At 38.3% G+C, this 20,592-nt stretch overlaps 1 protein-coding gene across 1 annotated transcript in view; it reads left to right on the forward strand.

Annotated features, from left to right (window-relative positions):
* LOC130905081 (A-kinase anchor protein 2) overlaps positions 1–20,592 on the forward strand; it is a 149,053-nt gene that overhangs the window by 46,190 nt on the left and 82,271 nt on the right. The window contains exons 3-4 of the mRNA XM_057818098.1: positions 8,098–8,178; positions 12,524–12,645. Coding sequence (XP_057674081.1) covers positions 8,098–8,178; positions 12,524–12,645 — 203 coding nt within the window. The remainder of the gene's footprint in view (positions 1–8,097; positions 8,179–12,523; positions 12,646–20,592) is intronic.

Below are 20,592 nucleotides of genomic sequence, written 5' to 3' on the forward strand. Positions count from 1 at the left end.
CATTTTTATTTTGGCTTGCATCTCATGTATATGGTTGCATTATTTTTTTTGTTGATATGAGGCCTAATTAAATAGGGCGGACTGATATCACTGAGGAATAGAAAAGAGGGGTAGGTTTTATTAAGCAAATGCTTCATCCTACTCCTTTTTGGCCACAATGAATAAATTCTAATATTTATTATTATTATTATTATTATTATTGTCTTAAATATTGTTGCTGTTACCAAAGTATTATAATTGGTTTGTCTGATTTTTTTTGTTTTGTTTTGTTTTTCTTTGTTTGTTTATTACTTTTATTTTCTCATGTCCAAAATAAAGCATTCTCATTCTCATTCTCAAAACAAAAGACAAAAAGTCTTGTCTGAGGGGTGGAAAGGTGAGGCTACCAGGATATACAGAATAAACATTGGCAAGGCTTTCACTCGCTGGCGTGACGCTCCCCACCCCCAAACGAACTCGTCAGCGCTGGCGAGGGTGTGAGGGTTAGCCACACGGTTGCTAACCGTCATATGCTTATTTTTTTGCCACAACTGGATTCATTACCTTCTTACTGTTCATCCTTTGCACAGCCCCTGGAAATAGAAATGATGTTTAATTAATCTGCAGGCTACCGGGAGATTGATTTTGATTGATTGATGATTTTGAGTTAGGGTTAGGGTAGAGTGAGCGCTCGTCCTCATGGGAAACGCAGTCTTCTTTAAGGCAAAACACTACCGTTTTTGTCCACCAGTGTCGCCAAAATCGACCAAAACCGAAAAGTTAGAAAGTATTGCTTTAATTGTACATATACCCATATCGAGATCTCAGAATGCGTGCAGTACAACCAAGTATACTTTTTGCTGCCATGTATGAAAATGTATCCTACGACAGCTACAGAGCCACCCATTTCTTTTATTGCAAGTGACAGTGATTACAGGGAAGTTTTAAAAAGATTCCATTAAAAAAATTACGTTTGATATATTTTTTTGTGTGTGTGAAGTGTGACACCATCTGTGGAACAACTGATTATCTGTGCATGAGGGTTTTGTTGCACACCAAGTTTGGCCAAACACTCAATGAGTCAGACTGTGGGAAGCTATTAATGTGTCATGAAGAATGTCAACATATTTTCCCGAGGAGGAGGATAATGTGCCCACTAGGGGGAAACTACTGTGGATAATGTGGATTTTCTCTCAATCCAAGTTTGAAAACAAATTACAGATTTAATCATAATTTCATATGTACTAAAAATACAGTGGGGCAAATAAATATTAAGTCAACCACTAATTGTGCAAGTTCTCCCACTTGGAAATATTAGAGAGGCCTGTATTTGTCAACATTGGTAAACCTCAACCATGAGAGACATAATGTGGAGAAAAAAAAACAGAAAATCACAATGTTTGATTTTTAAAGAATTTATTTGCAAATCATGGTGGAAAATAAGTATTTGGTCAATACCAAAAGTTCATCTCAATGCTTTGTTATGTACCTTTTGTTGGCAACAACGGAGGCCTAACGTTTTCTGTAACTCTTCACAAGCTTTTCAGACACTGTTGCTGTTGTTTTAGCCCATTCCTTCATGCAGATCTCCTCTAGAGCAGTGATGCTGTCGTTGGGCAACACGGACTTTCAACTCCCTCCATAGATTTTCTATGGGGTTGAGATCTGGAGACTGGCTAGGCCACTCCAGGACCTTGATATGCTTCTTACGAAGCCACTCCTTTTTTTGCTCTGGCTGTATTTTTGGGATTATTGTCATGCTGAAAGACCCAGCCACGTCTCATCTTCAATGCCTTTGCTGATGGAAGGAGATTTTCACTCAACCTCTCGATACACGGCCCCATTCATTCTTTTCTTTACACAGATCAGTCGTCCTGGTCCCTTTGCAGAAAAACAGCCCCAAATCATGATGTTTCCACCCCAATGCTTCACAGAGGGCATGGTGTTCTTCCGCTGCAATTCAGTATTCTTTCTCCTCCAAACACGAAAACCTGTGTTTCTACCAAAAAGTTCTATTTTGGTTTCATCTGACCACAACACATTCTCCCAGTCCTCTTCTGGATCATCCAAATGCTCTCTAGCGAACCGCAGACGGGCCTGGACGTGTATTTTCTTCAGCAGGGGGACACGTCTGGCAGTGCAGGATTTGAGTCCCTGGCGTCACATTGTGTTACTGATAGTAGCCTTTGTTACTGTGGTCCCAGCTCTCTGTAGGTCATTCACTAGGTCCCCCCGTGTGGTTCTGGGATTTTTGCTCACCGTTCATGTTATCATTTTGATGCCACGGGGTGAGATCTTGCATGGAGCCCCAGCTCGAGGGAGCTTATCAGTGGTGTTGTATGTCTTCCATTTTCTAATAATTGCTCCCACAGTTGATTTCTTTACACCAAGCGTTTTACCTATTGCAGATTCAGTCTTCAGCCTGGTGCAGGTCTACAATTTTGTCTCTGGTGTCCTTCGACAGCTCTTTGGTCTTGGCCATAGTGGAGTTTGGAGTGTGACTGACTGAGGTTCTGGACAGGTGTCTTTCATACCGATAATGAGTTAAAACAGGTGCCATTAATGCAGGTAACGAGTGGAGCCTCGTTAGACCTCGTTAGAAGAAGTTAGACCTCTTTGACAACCAGAAATCTTGCTTGTTTGTTGGTGACCAAATACTTATTTTCCACTCTAATTTGGAAATAAATTCTTTGAAAATCAAACAATGTGATTTTCTGTTTTTTTCCACATTCTGTCTCTCATGGTTGAGGTATACCCATGTTGACAATTACAGGCCTATCTAATCTTTTCAAGTAGGATAACTTGCACAATTGTTGGTTGACTAAATACTTATTTGCCCCACTGTATAAGTTTTGGAATCAGTCAGGGATTATTATAGAAGAGGCCACCTGTACAAATAGTATGGGTGAATCTCAAAGCACACTATTTTCACCACATACAGTAGAAGTGCTACTGCTATTTTTGCTACCAGCTTAACCACAAAGTAGATTTCCCCCCACATGGAGGTGTGTCTTTTTGAATGTGTGTTTTATTTGGAGCAGATTATGTTGCATTGTACTGCAGCCAATGTAGACGCAGTGTCAACTTTTCCTACAAGACTACCCTCTAGTGCCCTCCACACCTCGCATACCATCTGTTACACTTACTTCCATTCCATTACATCATGGCATGTTCCCTCACAAACCTGATAAAACCGAGTTGATTTCACTCTTCTCATTGATTTGTTCTAGCTATTGTTTTAGGTTTTGCAACACTCCTGCAGCCCTATTCTGTTGGCGAAAGGGCAAGCAGGGGCAAAGGAGCAAAAATGTAGTCTGTCAATGGAGTAACGAAACATTCAATTTAAGTGCAAAATGAAAGGGTAGGAACAGCAGACTCAGCACTGAATGGTTTAGTCTAACCATTGTCACAGTTTTATTTTGTGGCTTTATCGTAGTGAAGGAACAGTTTAGATTTCACTCTATTTTTGGGTATCATCTTCTCTCCCTCTCTCTCGCTCTCCCTGTTTTTTAGTTTTATCGAACACCCACATTGATTCTCCACTGTTTTCAGCTTTTTGCTTACTTCACACTGCAAATACGTCTGATTGTGTCCAACAGTCCTTGACATATGGGAGTTTTTTGTGGTTATTTAAAGCTAACAGGAAGTGTGTGAGTGTGAGAGACGTCCACAAACTCCCATGCCCTTCTACCCTTTGCAGGGCTACACTGTCTTATTTACATTCCCATGTACAGTATTTTTGTCGACAGATACTTCACACTGCCTGTCTTTTTCTTTTTTTTTTACCTTTTTTATCCATGCACTCATTTCTCTCCAGTCCAAGATCAATCGCTGTTTTCTCTTGTTCGGGGGCCAAAGTGGCTTATTCCTGTTTAGATAATAGGTGAATCCTCGGTCCTTTTTCTCTTGACCTCTAACTGGGGTGACACCTATAGTAAGTAACATCCTTTCTGCAATCTTTGCCCCACTGGTCGTTTGAATGCAAGGGCGTATGTTTGCATAGGGGTGGTAGGGACTTAAGACGACCAACTTTTCAGGATGATTAAATTGTCCCCACCAGCTTTTAACCAACCTTTTTTACATTATGTAATTACTTCAGTTATGTAGGTCATTTACAGTGGTACGAAAAAGTATCTGAACCTTTTGGAAAATCTCACATTTCTGCATAAAATCACCATCAAATATGATCTGATCTTTATCAAAATCACACAGATGAAAAAACTTGTGTCTGCTTTAACTAAAACCACCCAAACATTTATAAGTTTTCATATTTTAATGAGGATAGTATGCAAACAATGACAGACGTGGGGAAAATAAGTAAGTGAACCATCACATTTAATATTTAATTTATTACTTCAACCAGGCACTTCCCGTAGCTGCAGATCAGTCTGGCACATCGATCAGGACTAATCTTGGCCCATTCTTCTCTACAGAACTGCTGTAGTTTAGTTAGATTCCTGGGATGTCTGCCATGAATCGCCATCTTTAGGTCATGCAACAATTTCTCAATGGGGTTCAAGTCTGGACTTTGACTTGGCCACTCCAGAATATCTATTTTGTTCTTCTGAAGCCATTCTGAAGTTGATTTACTTCTGTGTTTTGGATCATTGTCTTGTTGCAGCATCCATCCTCTTTTTAGCTTCAACTGTCTGACAAGACGGTCTCAGGTTTTCCTGCAAAACATCCTGATAAAATTTTGAATTCATTCTTCCATAAATGATTGCAAATTGTCCAGGCCCTGAGGTAGCAAAACAGCCCCAAATCATGATGCTCCTTCCGCCATACTTCACGGTGGGGATGAGGTGTTCCATTTTTCCTCCACAAATGACGTTGTGTGTTACTCCCAAACAATTCAACTTTGGTTTCATCAATCCACAAAGTATTTTGCCAAAACCTCTGTGGAGTGTCCAAGTGCCTTTTTGCAAACATTAAACGAGCAACAATGTTTTTTTTTTTTTTTTTTTTTTTTTTTTTGACAACAGTGACTCCAGCCGTGGAGTCCTCCCATTTACACCATTCTAAGCCTAGTTTTACAGAAAGTTTTTGTGCGCACAGAGATATTGGACTGTGCCAATGATTTCTGTAAGTCTTTAGCAGACGCTCTAGGGTTCTTTTTTTTTACCTCTCTGAGTATTCTGAACTCTTGGTGTCATCTTTGGTGGACGTCTTTTACAGACGGTTTTGTATCCTTTCCCAGCTTTATACAAATTCACAATCCCCGATCGCAGGTCTTCAGACAGCTCTTTTGACTGACCTATGATGTACATCAGACAATGCTTCTCATCAAGACATTTCTTACTAGGTGTGTGTTTTATAGTGGGCAAGGTATCTTTAAACGACTCACCAGTGATTGGACACGCCCGACTTAAAATGTTTGGTAAAATTGGTTTCAATTGCTCTTTAAGTCTCCTTAGGCAGAGGGTTCACTTACTTATTTTTCAACCTTCTGTCATTCTTTGCATGCTATCCTCATTAAAATATGAAAACTTATAAATGTTTGAGTAGTTTTAGTTAAAGCAGAAACTGTATTTTCATCTGTGTGATTTTGACAAAGATCAGCTCACATTTGATGGTGATTTTATGCAGAAATTTGAGAAATTCCAAAAGGTTCAGATACTTTTTCATACCACTGTAGATTGTCTTCCCATATGTTGTAAGGATTGAATTGACTCTAACGTTATTACCGTATTTTCCGCACTATAATGCGCATCGGAGTGTAAGGCGCAACTTCAATTAATGGCCTACCGTAATTTCCCGAATATAACGCACACTTTTTTCCCCAAAATCTACTTGTAAAATCATGGTGCGCATTATAAACGGGTACATGGATGGGGACAGAAATATATACTGTATATATTATATATATATGTATATCCCGATTTTTTTTTTAATTGACATGGCCACGTTGTGTTGAAGAAACGTATGCGGCGATCCGTTGCCGACCATTACGGTACGTGATGTCACCATTTTGTTTCGGTAATACTTCACTCTGATCGTCCGAATGATTTCATCTGGGTTAAATTTAGCTTTTTTCACTCTTCATAAAGCACAGAATTTAGTTTCTTGAACTCATTTGAGTCAACGTTTATTGCAGCTCCGCAACTCGGTCAATAACAAACGTAACAACACAGTCTTCCTGTGTGTGTCCGTCAACTATATCTGTCCCTCGGGAAACTCAAACCTAAATAACAATAGTTCCTATTGTTACTGTCGTGTCGACAGCGATGAGCTCTCTCTGATTTCCAACTTACGTTCTCACTTTCATTTTACCGTATCAATCCATGGAAGAAACAATTATTCATCATGATGAAACGAGCAAGTTATACAGCAGCCTTTAAAAGAAAAGCCACATCTGTTTTGTTTTCTCCTAGATTCTGGTAAGTTGGAGAAGTTGTCAAAACATATTATTACCGTAAATATTGTTTATGGTAATGTTTTGAACTACCAATATGCTATGCTTGTGCTGTGTTTCACCAGTCAGTAAAATTACATTTCTGTATCTGTACATGAGCTCTGTTTTCTTGTATTCTTCTATTTATTGGTGCTAAAATTACGGTGCGCGTTATAAACGGGTACAATAATTTTCCCTAGATTTTACAGGGTACAATAATTTTCCCTAGATTTTACATGTATATTTGGGGTGCACATTATACACTGGTGCGCCTTATATTAGGGAAATTACGGTATTTTAAAACTGTTTTCATGTACAGTATAGGGCTCACTGCAATATAAGGCGCAGTAGCAGTAGTAGTAGTCGCGGTTGTGGTTGCGTTATACATCCACTAGATAGTGCTGCGCTAAAGGGAATGTCATGCCATGATTAAACAATACTGATCCATATATAAGGCACATCGGATTATAAAGTGCACTGTCTGCATTTGAGAAAATTGAAAGCTTTTAGGTGTGCCTTATAGTGCGGAAAATACAGTAAGTGATTCACTTTCATTATGTTCAGACTTACATTTACCCCTTATCACTTGCTGAGTGTGCTGGTCCATTTTTTCCCCCCTCAGACGCATGTTTTATTGGCTGAAGACTTGTATTATTTGCATTATTACATTATTTAAAGATATATTTTTTAAAATATATATATATTTTTTTTCTTTTATTTGTAGCCTATACAGACATTTTTTTCTGTTAATCATACATTAATCATGATCGAGGTAAAAAGTTTTCATTTTTTGTTCAGCTTGGCTGTGCTTGTGGACAAAAGCAGTAGTGTTTTACCCGAAGGAAGGCTCCATTTTAATTTATTTTTGTCATACCCTGACTTTTTTCAGTATATTTAATTTATACGTATATTTAGACGGACAATGTTGATTGGTCATAAGACAAATGTTTAGTTGTTGCATTCCTGGATTTTTAAGACATGATTAACAAGTTTGCCTTTATTGTGTATGTTTATATAATTTATGTTCAAGTATTGCAATTCAGATGTTCTAATAAAATCCAGGCATTAATTCAGGAAGTATTCAAAATGTTTCTTTAGTCATTTTTTAAAATAAAGGTTTGAACTGAACCGTAAATCAATACAGATTTATTTTTGCATTGATCATTTATCAATTACGTTCATATTTGTGAGAAATGTAGCCATGACTCCTGTTCAATAATCTGGTGTTATTAATGTCCTCTCCCCAGCAAAAAGTGTACATGCAACTTATGCTGTTATATCGTCCCTACCAATGCTGAGACCAAACCTACGCCCTTGTTTGAATGGGAAGTTGCTTCATTTTCTATCATTTCCATTTGCTGTATTTTTTCAAACCACTGGTTGAAACTGCTGCAATTACTGCAGAAACCATTCTAGAACCATGGTTCTGATGTTGATGGATTCAAATTATAGCCCCAGTTTTGCTTTGTGCTTGTGTGGATTTTGTTTGGTACACAGATGTCCTCCAACATTCCAAAATCATGCTTCATGGGAAAAACTCTAAATTGTTCTCAGGTCTCAATGTGAGTAAATCGTTTTTCCAGGATGTACTCCACTTCACGCCTGAAGTGAAGGCAGAGCCTTTTTGCAACCCGTGATGCTAGTGAGGATAAGCGGTATAAAGGATAGGTGGATGGATACGTTAATTGTAGGTGTTTAATATTTTTTTCCCCCTTTGTGTCATGCAGGAAAAGCGAAAACGTCAAACTGAGATTGAAGACAAGAGAAGGCAGCTTGATGATTTGGTTTTGCAACTGCAACATCTCAAGGTTAGTTTGTATTTTTGTTTGTTTTATTTCAAAGAAGGTTTTCAGTGCTCACTCAGATGATTGAATGTGATATTTTGATATTAAAATGCTTGGGGAATTAGTATAAAAATCACAGTAAAAAGTTCATTTAAAAAAATGTCCAAGAGCTATGGGAATACATTGCTTGATAGTTCAAAACATTTATTAACACTATTTTAAACACTATTTTAATGATGGGCAACAGACCGCGTACATGTTATTAATGTAAACATAAATAAATACATAAAAATGACAACAACAAAAATTAGAGCAGCAGAGAGTAAAGTCTGTGCTCTTGAATATTTCACCATGTGATAAATGCCTTGACCTCATAAACATGATCAGAACTTCAAATACCTAGAGACAAATCACTCAAAGAAGTAACACCATTTGACCTGTTGTAAATGTCAACCTTTTACCATCATTTCCGTTTAAACTATTTATTTGTTAATTTATGTAACACCGACAGGAATAACCAACTTGTATTATGACCAGTGTTGTTAATTTTACTTTAAAAAAGTAATAAATTATAGTTAAAAATTACTTCTCCCCAAAAGTAATTGCGTAAGTAACTCAGTTACCTGAATGTAAGAGTAATTAGTTACTTGGCAAAGTAACTGGTGATAATTTTCATATTTTGATTTTTTTTTTTTCCCTCAAAAAAATAAATAAATAAAATAAACTTAGGTCACACTATGTTAAGTGTAAAAGGTTTTTGGGACAATTGGCCCTAGCCCAATTCTTTACCCTAATTTACCCTTTACCCTGAATCAACCGTTACAAGTTGGTAAAATTGCTCCCATTAATGCATTAGTTCCCTTCTGTCTACTTTTGACATGTGGAAGTTTTAAAACTGTTTCATCATTTAAAAATAGATGCAAGTCAAGATTTTGCCGATTTAGGAGTATTTTAGATAAGAAGTTAATTAGGTTCGCTAGGAAGGTTCTCTACAACAGAGCCCTCCTAAGAAGTCTACTGCTTTAGGATGGCGGCTGTTTTCTAACGCATCTATTACCTATACTGTACATGTTACTAACACCCCCGTGTCTGTCATTTCGCATCTAGTTCTATATATATATATATGTGATATCTACCATGTCTAACATATTTACCATATCATGTGGGCGTAGTTTGTTGGCTATCGGCTACAGTCAGGTATTATTGGAGCCACCTAGCATCGCGTTTGCTCGGCGTCACAACTTTTTTGCCTCCTCCCCACTCCTGCTCTGCTCTGTCGTCTCGGTGAGTCCCTCTCCCTCAGACTTTTATCTGGTCATTCAACCAATATAGCAACGCATAGTAACGCACACCTTTCCATCCTCAGTAACGGTAACGGCGTTGCCAAGATGAGAAAAGTAATTAATTAGATTACTCGCTACTGAAAACAATAACGCCGTTAGTAACGCCATTATATTCTAACGCCCTTATTAACAACACTGATTATGACATCACAAACTAGTCATTAAGATTAGACTGTGAATTGATTTGAAATGCTGCAGAGATATAGAATGCGTGGGAAATAGGCCGTGGGTTCCAGTTTTACTATAAATATCCATCCCGTAAAAAAAAAAAAAAAAAATACATTCCTTCCTCTAATTAAAGGCCTTTAAAGACTTGGCATGAAAGAGTCTTTTATTAAGTAAGTTCGATTCCTGACTGCTGCTGGTTTCCAGTTCTAAACACCCACTTAATGGAAACTTTGACAAAGGGTTGTTGATTAAAGCCATGTACACCTCATATTTTTGGCCATTAAAGTGTCGTACTCTGTGCTATGGAGTCCTTCTTGCACACATGAAGCAAAGAATGTACACAGTGGGATGCTGGATAGAACCTTAAGCACTAGATTAAAACCCACACAAGGAGATCCTTAAACAATGCATCCCATATCACACTCCACAGATATAACTCCACTATGTTTTACTATGGCATGAATAATTTAAATGAACTTAAACAACAGAGTTTGTTAACACTGTACAAAACATACTAGCTTACTGCTGCATTCTTTAAAACATTTTCAAGCCAAGGTTTGACGACATTTGTTTCATAAAAGCACAGCTGCATGATTTTAAATTTATCATTCTGCAGTGTCTGCTGCATAAGCTTAAAAAATGTAAGGCTAAAATGAGCGTACTGTTTTGTCTTCCTTTCTGACTACATCTTAGCTTTTTGTAAAGGCATTGACTGGGCCAGTAACATTATCCATGATGAAATAATCAATAGTGTTATTGCAGCAGAATCTGCAGTATTGGACACCTTGTTTTATTGAGCGAAACACCCCCCTAGAGTCAGCACACTGCTCTGTTTACTTTTCACGCATACACCAACAGTCAGCTTGATGTAATCAGTATCTTGTCACAGAGTCCCATTAAATGGCCATTACGCCTGAGTGCCATGCAGCCAAGTAGCATGACGAAGGCTTTGTAGTATGCCCTCCAGGGGCCTGGTGCCCTGAGAGGAAAAGAAGGCTTGAACTCAATGGTTGGATCAGGACAGCCGCAGCCTCTCAGATTGAACGTAATGGTCAGCTAACAAGTAAACGTCAAAGTACAGTAAATTATTCAGCCATTTCCTTCACCCCTGTGTAGTTGTTATATAAACTTAAACTGGCTGAACTTTCAGACACTTAAAGAGGTTTCAGGTCAGGGCGCAACATGATGAGAGATGTAGCAAAGTGTCAAAGAACCAGAAGATTTAATGACACGAACTCCACACCCTGAACGCGGAATCCTTTTGACTTTAAGGCATTCGAACAGAAAAGAAAACTGAATTGATTGCAAGTCTAAGATCAGGGCTTAGTAAAGTGATATAATTTTTTTTTACAGTACATATTAAAGTGCCTGTGACAGGATTAAAAAAAAGTCTTAAATAGCATTTTAATGTGAACTAAAATCATATTTTGAGACAATTCGACTATATACAACAATTTGGCGCAAAAGAAGCGCAGATGAGGAGAAATGAGTCTTTAATCTGCTGTTTAGCCACGCCTGTCATTATAGTGCTCTAGCGTCCCCAGCTGGATGATGACATCGGCAGGTTCACGATTTCAGCAGATTTACAATTCAGCCCATTGAGGGGAAAGATTCAGAACGGAGAAAATGCGACAGGGAGCAGCAAAATGCCATCATCGTTTCAATCTCTCCAGTATTTTTACAGGATATTCTCCGTATCTAAGTATTTTTCCTCAATGTCTAAATAAATGGTATGGTCATGACAAATAACAGTCCAATGCTAAATGGAATATGAAATGTTAAAAATGCATTTATTCAGTATGACAGGGCAAAATTACTTCATAATGGTCAAAACTGCCGACTTCTTGAACATCCTGAACGGTATTTTATGCCACCGGAGTTAGTCCGGTTTTTGTCATTTCCCTGCCACGGATTCAGCAACGGAGGAAAGAGCGTAATCAAAACAGAAGGCGTGACAGCTTTGCGACATGGTAACCCATACCGAGTGGCTTTTCTCACCATTCAAAAATGAAAAATCACACAAAACTACCCCGACTCATGTCACACATGGCGGCAGGGTTGATTGTCTTCACCGATCGGCCAGCCCCCGGCGGCGAGCAAGTTTCGGCCCATCGTTCTGCTGTGGCCCCGGCAGGCACGCAGTGCTTGTCGCCGGGAATGAACACCGAAAATAGCCCATTTCCGGTGGACAAACCGGCCAACGTTGGAGCGGGGTGCTGCTCGTGGCCAAGCCGAGGAAAGCGCATTCTCAGCGAGCACGCCTTTATCGTCCGGCGACCATGGTGTGTGACAAGCCACCAGTCGTGTGACCTTCTCGGTGGTTTGTCACCCACAAAATGCAAGCCATTTCCTTATTAAAACATTTGCCACGATCCCAGTATTTGACATAATCTAAAACACGACGCTTACTTACTTCCGTGTCCGTCCAATGGTTCCTCGTTTGTCAGACTTCTTTTGCTCATCGGGGTGAACAAGAATCTTTCGGAAATCCAAAAAGCCTCACACCAATCTCCCTGGTGTAGCAACAAAAGCCTGCAGCACATTGGGCTGGCGTGACGCAAAAAAATAAACGATTTAATCTTCAAAATCAGCCAATCCGCAGTAGAATCCACAGTCCTTCGGCCTGCTATAGTGATGGCTACATTGTGAAGATGTTCTCTACCGCATGTAATAATAAATAAACATGCTTTTTTTGTGTCAAAGACACTTTAACCTTACTATTAAGCCTTTTAACCTGCATGGTTTATTTATCTCAGACAGAGTTGACTGAAGACAGGAAGACATGTCCTTCCTCAAGCTTAGCTGAAGAGGGTCTCTATATTTAGGAGCAGCATCACCTGAGATATCTCTGTTTGCAGTCCAAAGCCATGCGAGAGCGATGGCTCCTCCAGGGAATGGCCGTGGAACAGGAGGAGGCACGACGGAAACAGCTGGAACTGGACGAGGAGCACGGGAAGAGGCTGGAAGACCTGATACAAAGGTAAGTTTTTTTGTCTAATCTCTATATACAGTATCTTTGAGTACTTTTAACATTTCAAATTTCTTCGTGTAATTGGATCAGGCAGATATGCTGAACAGATGCAAATAATAGAATGGTGATAAGAATAAGAGGATTTTGCAGCCATCTATTTTTAGATTGATTCTGTGTCGCCTCCTGTCCTTTCCTCAGTTCAGCCAGCCAAGGTCAAACCTGCCCACCCTATGACTCACAATGACTGAGTCACAATATTAATTCTACACTTTCTCCTTGCGCAAAATAATGGAAAATACAGGACATTTGGATTCTTTCTCTTGCATCAACTCTTAACTACGTGTGGCACTTTGATAGCATCACTGGCACTTGAAGTGTCAACCGTGGTCTTGAAATAGAATTCTAATTTTGTAATACAGCAAGTGGCACATCAAAAACATTCTTTTATCTGTTGTCACTAAATTGCACATCAACATACGAACACTTTAAGTGTAGAAAATAGCACCTCGGTATTTTAGTAACAGCTCATAAAACAACAGGCGTATGAGCTTAACGACCAAAAAGAAAAGGGTCAAATCTTATAATGCCAAAACAGTTGCATGATGCAAGAGACAGGTGAGAACGGATATAATCACAATGCAGGAGATGTGAAGAAGTGTGAACTAATGAGATATAGTCATGTGTCATTTCTTTCCAGATGGAGTCGGTTTTGTCATCAAAACACTTGGCTGTAATTGCCAGGAAGTGCTGTCCTCAATGACCACACAGTTTAGTTTGTGCAACAGTCATTCGGTGTAATGTGTAAGCTTGAGAACGATAAACCGATTCGACCGGATATCCGGTTTTACAGGTGAGAGATACAGATGTATCGATAGTAAAGTTACCATTCGACAGTAATTAGCCATTAAATATTCAATGAACCGATAGTAGAAATAGAATTCGGCTATCGCGAGCACAAGAATCGGCTTCTAATGCGTAGCTCAATGCGTTGCTTAATATTTTACTTCACATGCTGCGCTTGTGTCATTCACCACACAGCGCACTTGGATCGAGACCGCACGCCTGATATAATATGGACAAGCACTACTCACGGTCGTGGTTGCCTCAACTTCCCATGCATTTCGGCAGAACCGCTACTAGTCGCCATCATTACCCGATCGTCACGGGCGTGTCATAACAATGCGAGAGTTAAAGAAACCACTGTAACGCACGCTCCGTAGCATTTTCTTCACAGCCCAAAACGAAACTAGTAGTGGCAACGAAGCAACATGCTAAAACAATGGACAGTGTGATCACCGACGCCAGCAACATGCAGCGATTGATTTTCAACGCACCCAGGAAAACAAAAGTCGGACTTTGAAGTGATGAAGGCAGCCAGATATGTTCGCATGGGACTGAGCTTGTGTGAAGTGTGGAGCGGTACAGAAATCGTAAGTTTTTAATCCTTAAAAATAACCCACTACAATGGTGGAAAGGGTGGCATATTGTCTCCACGAAACGCAGTCTACTTAAACATGAACATGTGGATTAGTTGATCTTCCTCAAGAAAAATCTGCCCTTCAAAAAAAGATATGGACAGTGATGAGGAATAAAAAATGAGGAAGCACAGGCATAATTGAATGACTTTGCTGTGTATTAGGTTAAAGTAATGATTATTGACCTGCCTAAAATGCCTTGATTTTATTCCCCCAATTATACCAGTCGTAAAGCATAATTTATTATTTATTTATGATAACACTAGCAGGTTTAATTCTTTTCTTTCTAGAGCTGCTGCATATAATTAATAGTTTTTGTTTGTAAGATGTTTACGTTGAAAGTTTGCACTTAAATTACTTACCTCTTGTGTTCAAAACACCAGGAAATACAGTAATTGAATTACTGCACTTTATTGTTGTCTGTCACTGGAGTTTTATTATCAATCCCATCCAACAAAATGACGGTCATATAGTAAGCCTTATTTTTTTTTCCCATAAAAAAATAAAACATAACATTGGTATGAAATTTTGTTGTTTAATTTTGCTATTAGAAATGTGGTCTTTTTTATATGTTTAAAATACTGTACGAACACACACAACAAATGTTTACTATCGTATCGTTTTCACTCTATATCGAACCGTATTGTTCTTAAACTGTATCAAATCGCATCGAATCGCTCGGCCATAAAAATGTATCGTTTTTTTAATCGAATCGTAACCTGTGTATCTAGATACATATCGAATCGGCTTCATGCCAGAGATTCCCAACCCTAGTAATGTGCTTCTACTAGAGATGTGACCAAAAATTCGCCACCCAAAACTATCGGCCAAAAGTAGCTTAAAATGCACTGTCGGTTTTCAGTTTTGCAGACTGAAAGTTTACCACCAAATACTATGAAGAACCTTGGTCCTCTTGTGATTACGTCATCAAAATACGTCAATAAGCAACACGCTTCCTGATGCTGTCTTGCTAACACTACTGTCTCACAGCCAACAGGTTTGGAAGTATTTTGAGTTAGGAAAGAAATATATATTTTGTTAAATAAAGGAAAATGAAATAAATTTGCTTAATTGCTGCGCTGCTACATGCTAGTTCCGAAGTTGCTTTCCATTGATGTCTGGTGTCACATCAAGTAAATTGCATTTGAGCTCGTGCGTGAGTGGTTTGGAGTTTAATCAAGTGAACAGTATACAAATAATGTAATATTTAAAAGCATACATGTGAATTTGCTGTGGTTAAGTACAATATTTTTATGGCACGACCACTTCCTCTTTCTGTCACATTTTTTCCCGCGACTTCCACAACCCTTTGCCAGTCGCCGTTTTATCCAGCTGGGAGCGACTTCGCTCGGCTATGCCGCCGCTAGCTAGGACTCGCCCCACTCACCTGGTTCCTGATCGATTTCACTTGTTGCACAAGAAAACAGCGGGTCTATTTTAAGGAGGAGAGACTGTAATAGCCTTGTAAAGCGCTTTCCTAGTTTTGGTGAGAACAGCAGTTTTTTGTTGTTGTTGTGAACTACAGTTCCACACAACGTACATTGCGATTTCATTTAGCTTAGCAATTAGAGACGTGAGACCCATTTTTCCAGTGTCCCAAACTTCCAAGAATGTTTGTTACCTAGGGATAGTGGCAGGCCAAAAGGGCATTAATCGGAAAATAATGAAATAAAACATTTTTTTAAAAATAATTTTTATAAAATGAAATGAAACATTAATTGTATACATGTGTATTATTTGGCCTTTTGATTTTCAATATTCGGCTTTCGGTTTCGGCCAAGAATTTTGCTTTAGGTACATCCCTAATTACTACAAATTGTGGTCCCTCAGGCCCATTGTACACCTAGTAGTGTGACTGAAACTGACTAGATTGTTGTGCACTGTGCAGTTTGAAAACAAGTTTTCAGAAGTTGCAGTACTTGAGTCTTTTCGTTTTTGTTGAATCGGAAGTGAATGGTCTCAAAAAATTCCAAGTGTAATACCCAATCAAAATTGAAAAAGGGCAATACAATACAATACAATAACAATGTTATGTCCACTCAGTCGTGACTCTTTTATTGTACATTTCCTCACATTTTGGCAATACAAGTATGCTCCTTTTTTAACAATTACGTAATGTTTATATATCGTAGTTCTAGTTCAAATATAGTATGCTGCATGTTGCACCTCAAAACCTGACACAGGGATGTATTTTTACTGTTGCAGTGCACCACTAAATAGTATGTGGTGCTCATTCTATCAGTGTGTAGTTCAATTGCTTGGTGCGTGGCGGAGAATACATTTTTACTGATGGTCAATTTCAATCGTTGGTGTGCGGTATGCCAAATACACATCTTGTAACAATTAGCCACTGGGGTGCGTCCATCTACTTATAGAGGACTTACACAACCAAGGAATTTTTTGCTGAGCTTCCCATGTCAGAAAATGTGTTTCTCCACTTGTCAGATGTTAACCAGTAACATATCAAACTCAGAAGCCCATATTATTGTTATTTGAGGCACAGACTAGTGTTAACAAATATTGCTATTGATTGTGTTTTCTTGAATGAGCAGAGATAAAACTTCAGTAAACAATGCAATATTGTTTTATTATTGTTGATATTTTTTTTTTAATATATATACATTTTATTTGGGTAATTAGTAATTACTAGAGATAGATTGTGATATAATGTTACTTAAGCCATAGACTTCATAATGTATTGACGTGACACGGGGCGCGGGGCCGATTCATAGGGGCTCTATCTCCGTCAAAGCTGACCGAGGGGAAACACAGACAAAGAGCTTTTTCCGTTGAAAATTCTTGTGAATAAATGCTTAAATCCTTATATTCTCTGTAGATATGGACGTAAAACAGTCTCAATTCTTGGTTTAAAGCACACAAAAAAAAAAAAAACGTGCAGTTAGCATTTATTTTACGTAAATATTGCAAACTGTGATGCTAGTCGGTAAGCAAATTAGCGGCCGCCATATGTGGAAAAAGAGCTTTTTCCGTTAAATTCTCGTGAATAAATGCTAAAATCCCTGAATTCTTTATAGATATGGACTTAAAACAGTCTCGATTCTCGGTTAAAAGCAAAAAATGGGCAGTTAGCAGTTATTTTACATAAATATTGTGAAGTATAATGCCAATGCTGTAGCTGCTAATTTCTACAATTGTTTTTTTTTCACGTTTCAAAATGCATGCATGGTACGAAAAAAAATAATAATTACCTTGAATCCTCGAACAAATCACTTCTGAGACAATCCTTCCTATTTGTATGCAGTACAGCTTTCGTACCTTTTTACACTAAATCCGGCGTTAGATCGCTGCATGTGACCGACTGCTAATAAATGAAGGGGGAAGCCATGACGCAGTGAATGGGGAATGTGAATACATAATGAAGTCTATGCTTAAGCATGATGCATAATTATAAGTATTGTAAAATGACCCCGTTCAGACAACAAATCAGGCTGCAGTTGGTGTGAATATTCTATTTCGTCTGAGATATCATGCCACACTGTGCCCATTTCAACGTCTATCAACGTCTACATGAAAGGGGCTCTGTAAACCACCAATGACTGTAGCTTATCACCACTGCTGAAATAACGGAAACGTCAATCGCGCCCGCAGACGCCAGGATAACATTGGCGCTTAAAGGTAAACAGCAGTAGTGAATGGACAAAGCACTGTGTAATAGATCGTCACTTCATTTAACTGAATAGTCTTGTTGTTTGATTCACTTTGTTTCTCAATGAAGATATATTGAACATTGAGGTTTGTTTTACTTTAATTACTTTGCTACCTTCCTAAGTGTTTAGGATTTGGTTTCATTCCGTGTATTAGAAAGTGCTGCTTTCAAATCTCAATATACATGAGGTTACAAAATACCTGTAGACTGCGCAGTCAGAACTTATGCAGACAATATGCACAGATTTCTAACAAACAATGGAGTTCATGCAAAACAATATTAAAAATTAATGAATCGCTAATTCAGAATGCATACATGCTGTACTTTTGTTTTATTACTAACCAAGACTCACACAGGACTCATAAGTGGCTTGTTTCTACACATTACATCTTATCGACTTATAAGGAACATTGATTCCTTAATCTTCCATGCTGCTTTTTAAAATATGAAATATAAAAATCACAGGACATATGTAACCAATAACTTCTTTGAAAAACTAATGAGTCTTTTGGCCCGATCCCTCATAAACCTTTGTGGCGGTATACTATCATCCCTTGGGACACAACAGTATTTAAACATTTAAGACACAAAGTTCTTTTGTTTGCAATGCAAAACCACAATTATGATAAACAGCAATAATAATGTCACATTCTCCTAGAAAGGAAATCTAAATAGACTCCACGGAAATTTTTTTGTGATGCTGTCTAAAATTTACGATCCCAAAATATCCTGTTACCTCAGCAACCACTACAGATTGGACATAACGGTGTGAGGGATTGAGTGCAAGGGATAAGGTTTGACCACTTACAGTAGACCTCACTCCCCTTGTAAACATTTCCAAATTAGGCTCCACCACTTTCTAACTAAATGCACAGAAGCCCAAGAGGCATCCGGTCTCATCTTCTTTTTACAACTGTTAAACTCGTAAGACGTGGACACTTTATTGATAGATATCGACCAAGACAGAGCTAAAGCTTTTTTATGGACTGTCGTGTCTTTTACAGTCTGCTGAGCACAAAGGAAAGAGTATAGGGTGTTAAGGTGTCAACAACTTTTAAACAAATTTCTATAAGTAAGATAACATAAAACCAAAAAGAAACAAAGTAACTTTTAATTGTCAGAAAGACACATCATTATGAAAAAGGAACAGATTGTAACAACGACATCTTTGTGTGAGTGTAATTCTTCAACTGGAAATAACATAAATCTAGAGAAACAGCAGGATCTTTGTTCTCTCCTCATATGGAAACACCCCACTCAAAAAAATTTTGGGGGGGGTCATATACCAACTACAGAAGTATAGAATGCAACATGGTTGTGAAGAAAGAGGAATCATTGTGTGTTGCAGAGGACGCTCACCCTGCCTGAAGGACAAACACTGTGAGCGACTGAGGCAGTGGGAGTTTTACAAATATCCCTATCATTACACGACCAAGCTAAGTAAACAAGAGAGAAAGGAAAACAACGTAAAAGGCCCTTTCACAATGTGGCACTGACCTAAACTGTGCCCATACAGTGCAGCTTTTGAATAGCTGCTATTTCATGTTACACACTCACATTTAGCCATCATTATAAAAAAGCTGATTGGTTAATACTGTATATCCTATTTATTGCATATAGGACTGTACTGACCAGTTACAATATTGTGACATTGCACACTGCAGTAATATCAGTAATGTATTTTTCTGTGGTTTAGAAATTGTTAGCATTAAACTAAACTGTTTCTACAAGGGGTGTGACAAAATATCGAAATGGTGATATATCGTGATACTTTGTATCCCAAAAGATTATCGATATACTCCTGCCAATAATCGCGATATCGTTTTAAAATGGTGTCAATGTCTAAAAATAAATGAATAAATAAATAAAAATAAACCAACAGGTTGCTACCAAAATCTTCCACCATAATAGTGTCTCAGTTAACTTTAAGGCTACATTTACATTGACGGTGCTCGACGCCCAATCCATTTAGACTTGGAACGTTCGTTCTTTCGAAATCAAAGCATTCACAATCATTCTGTCCGATTTTCAGGGCATTTACAGGTCACTTGTTGTTCATTTTAGGGCATTTACAGGTCATTTCCTGTTGAGTTTGAGTCACTGCCTATTCATTAGGGTGATTCCCAGGTCACTTCCTGTTCTGTTACTCAAAATAAACAGGAAGTGACCCATAAAATACCCCAAAATAAACAGGAAGTAACTGAAAGTTAACTGGTAAATGACCTTAAATGGCCCAAAATTACCTCACTGCCTGGCATTGGCTGCCACTAGCGGCCATAGACGTTCAATCCGTTTGAAGTGGGAAGGATGGCAGCGAATTCTATCATTCGCTGCCACACTCCCAGTTCAAATGGATTGGACGTCTACTAGTAATAAAATCAATCCAATTCACAGCAGAAGCTTGTTTTTTCTGTTTATTAGTTGTTTGTAGTGAGCTTTGTTTCGCAAATCGTATCGTATCGTGAGGTACCAAGAGGTTTCCACTCCTAGTTTCTACTATATTTAATATTAGTACCTTTCCTAAAAATGTGTTTTAACTCTCTTGTAAAACTAAGTGAGATATAAAAATACTACTCAGCTCCCATACAGCTGCAATATGATACATGTTTGTGGTGTGTCATTGAGATATTTCCAACAGTACTGCATTTATAGAGATATGGAAAGATCTTTTTTTTTTTTTTTTTTTTTTTTATCTGATCATACAGTGAGTCATTAAACAGAATTAAGGACTATTTAGCCTAGTCCGAACCATAATAAACCAGAAAAATTGAACCTCTGTGGCATACTGTATACTCTGTGGCTGGCAGAAACAAA

Source organism: Corythoichthys intestinalis, chromosome 17 (assembly GCF_030265065.1).
Source record: "Corythoichthys intestinalis isolate RoL2023-P3 chromosome 17, ASM3026506v1, whole genome shotgun sequence".
In the NCBI taxonomy this organism is placed as follows: Eukaryota; Metazoa; Chordata; class Actinopteri; order Syngnathiformes; family Syngnathidae; genus Corythoichthys; species Corythoichthys intestinalis.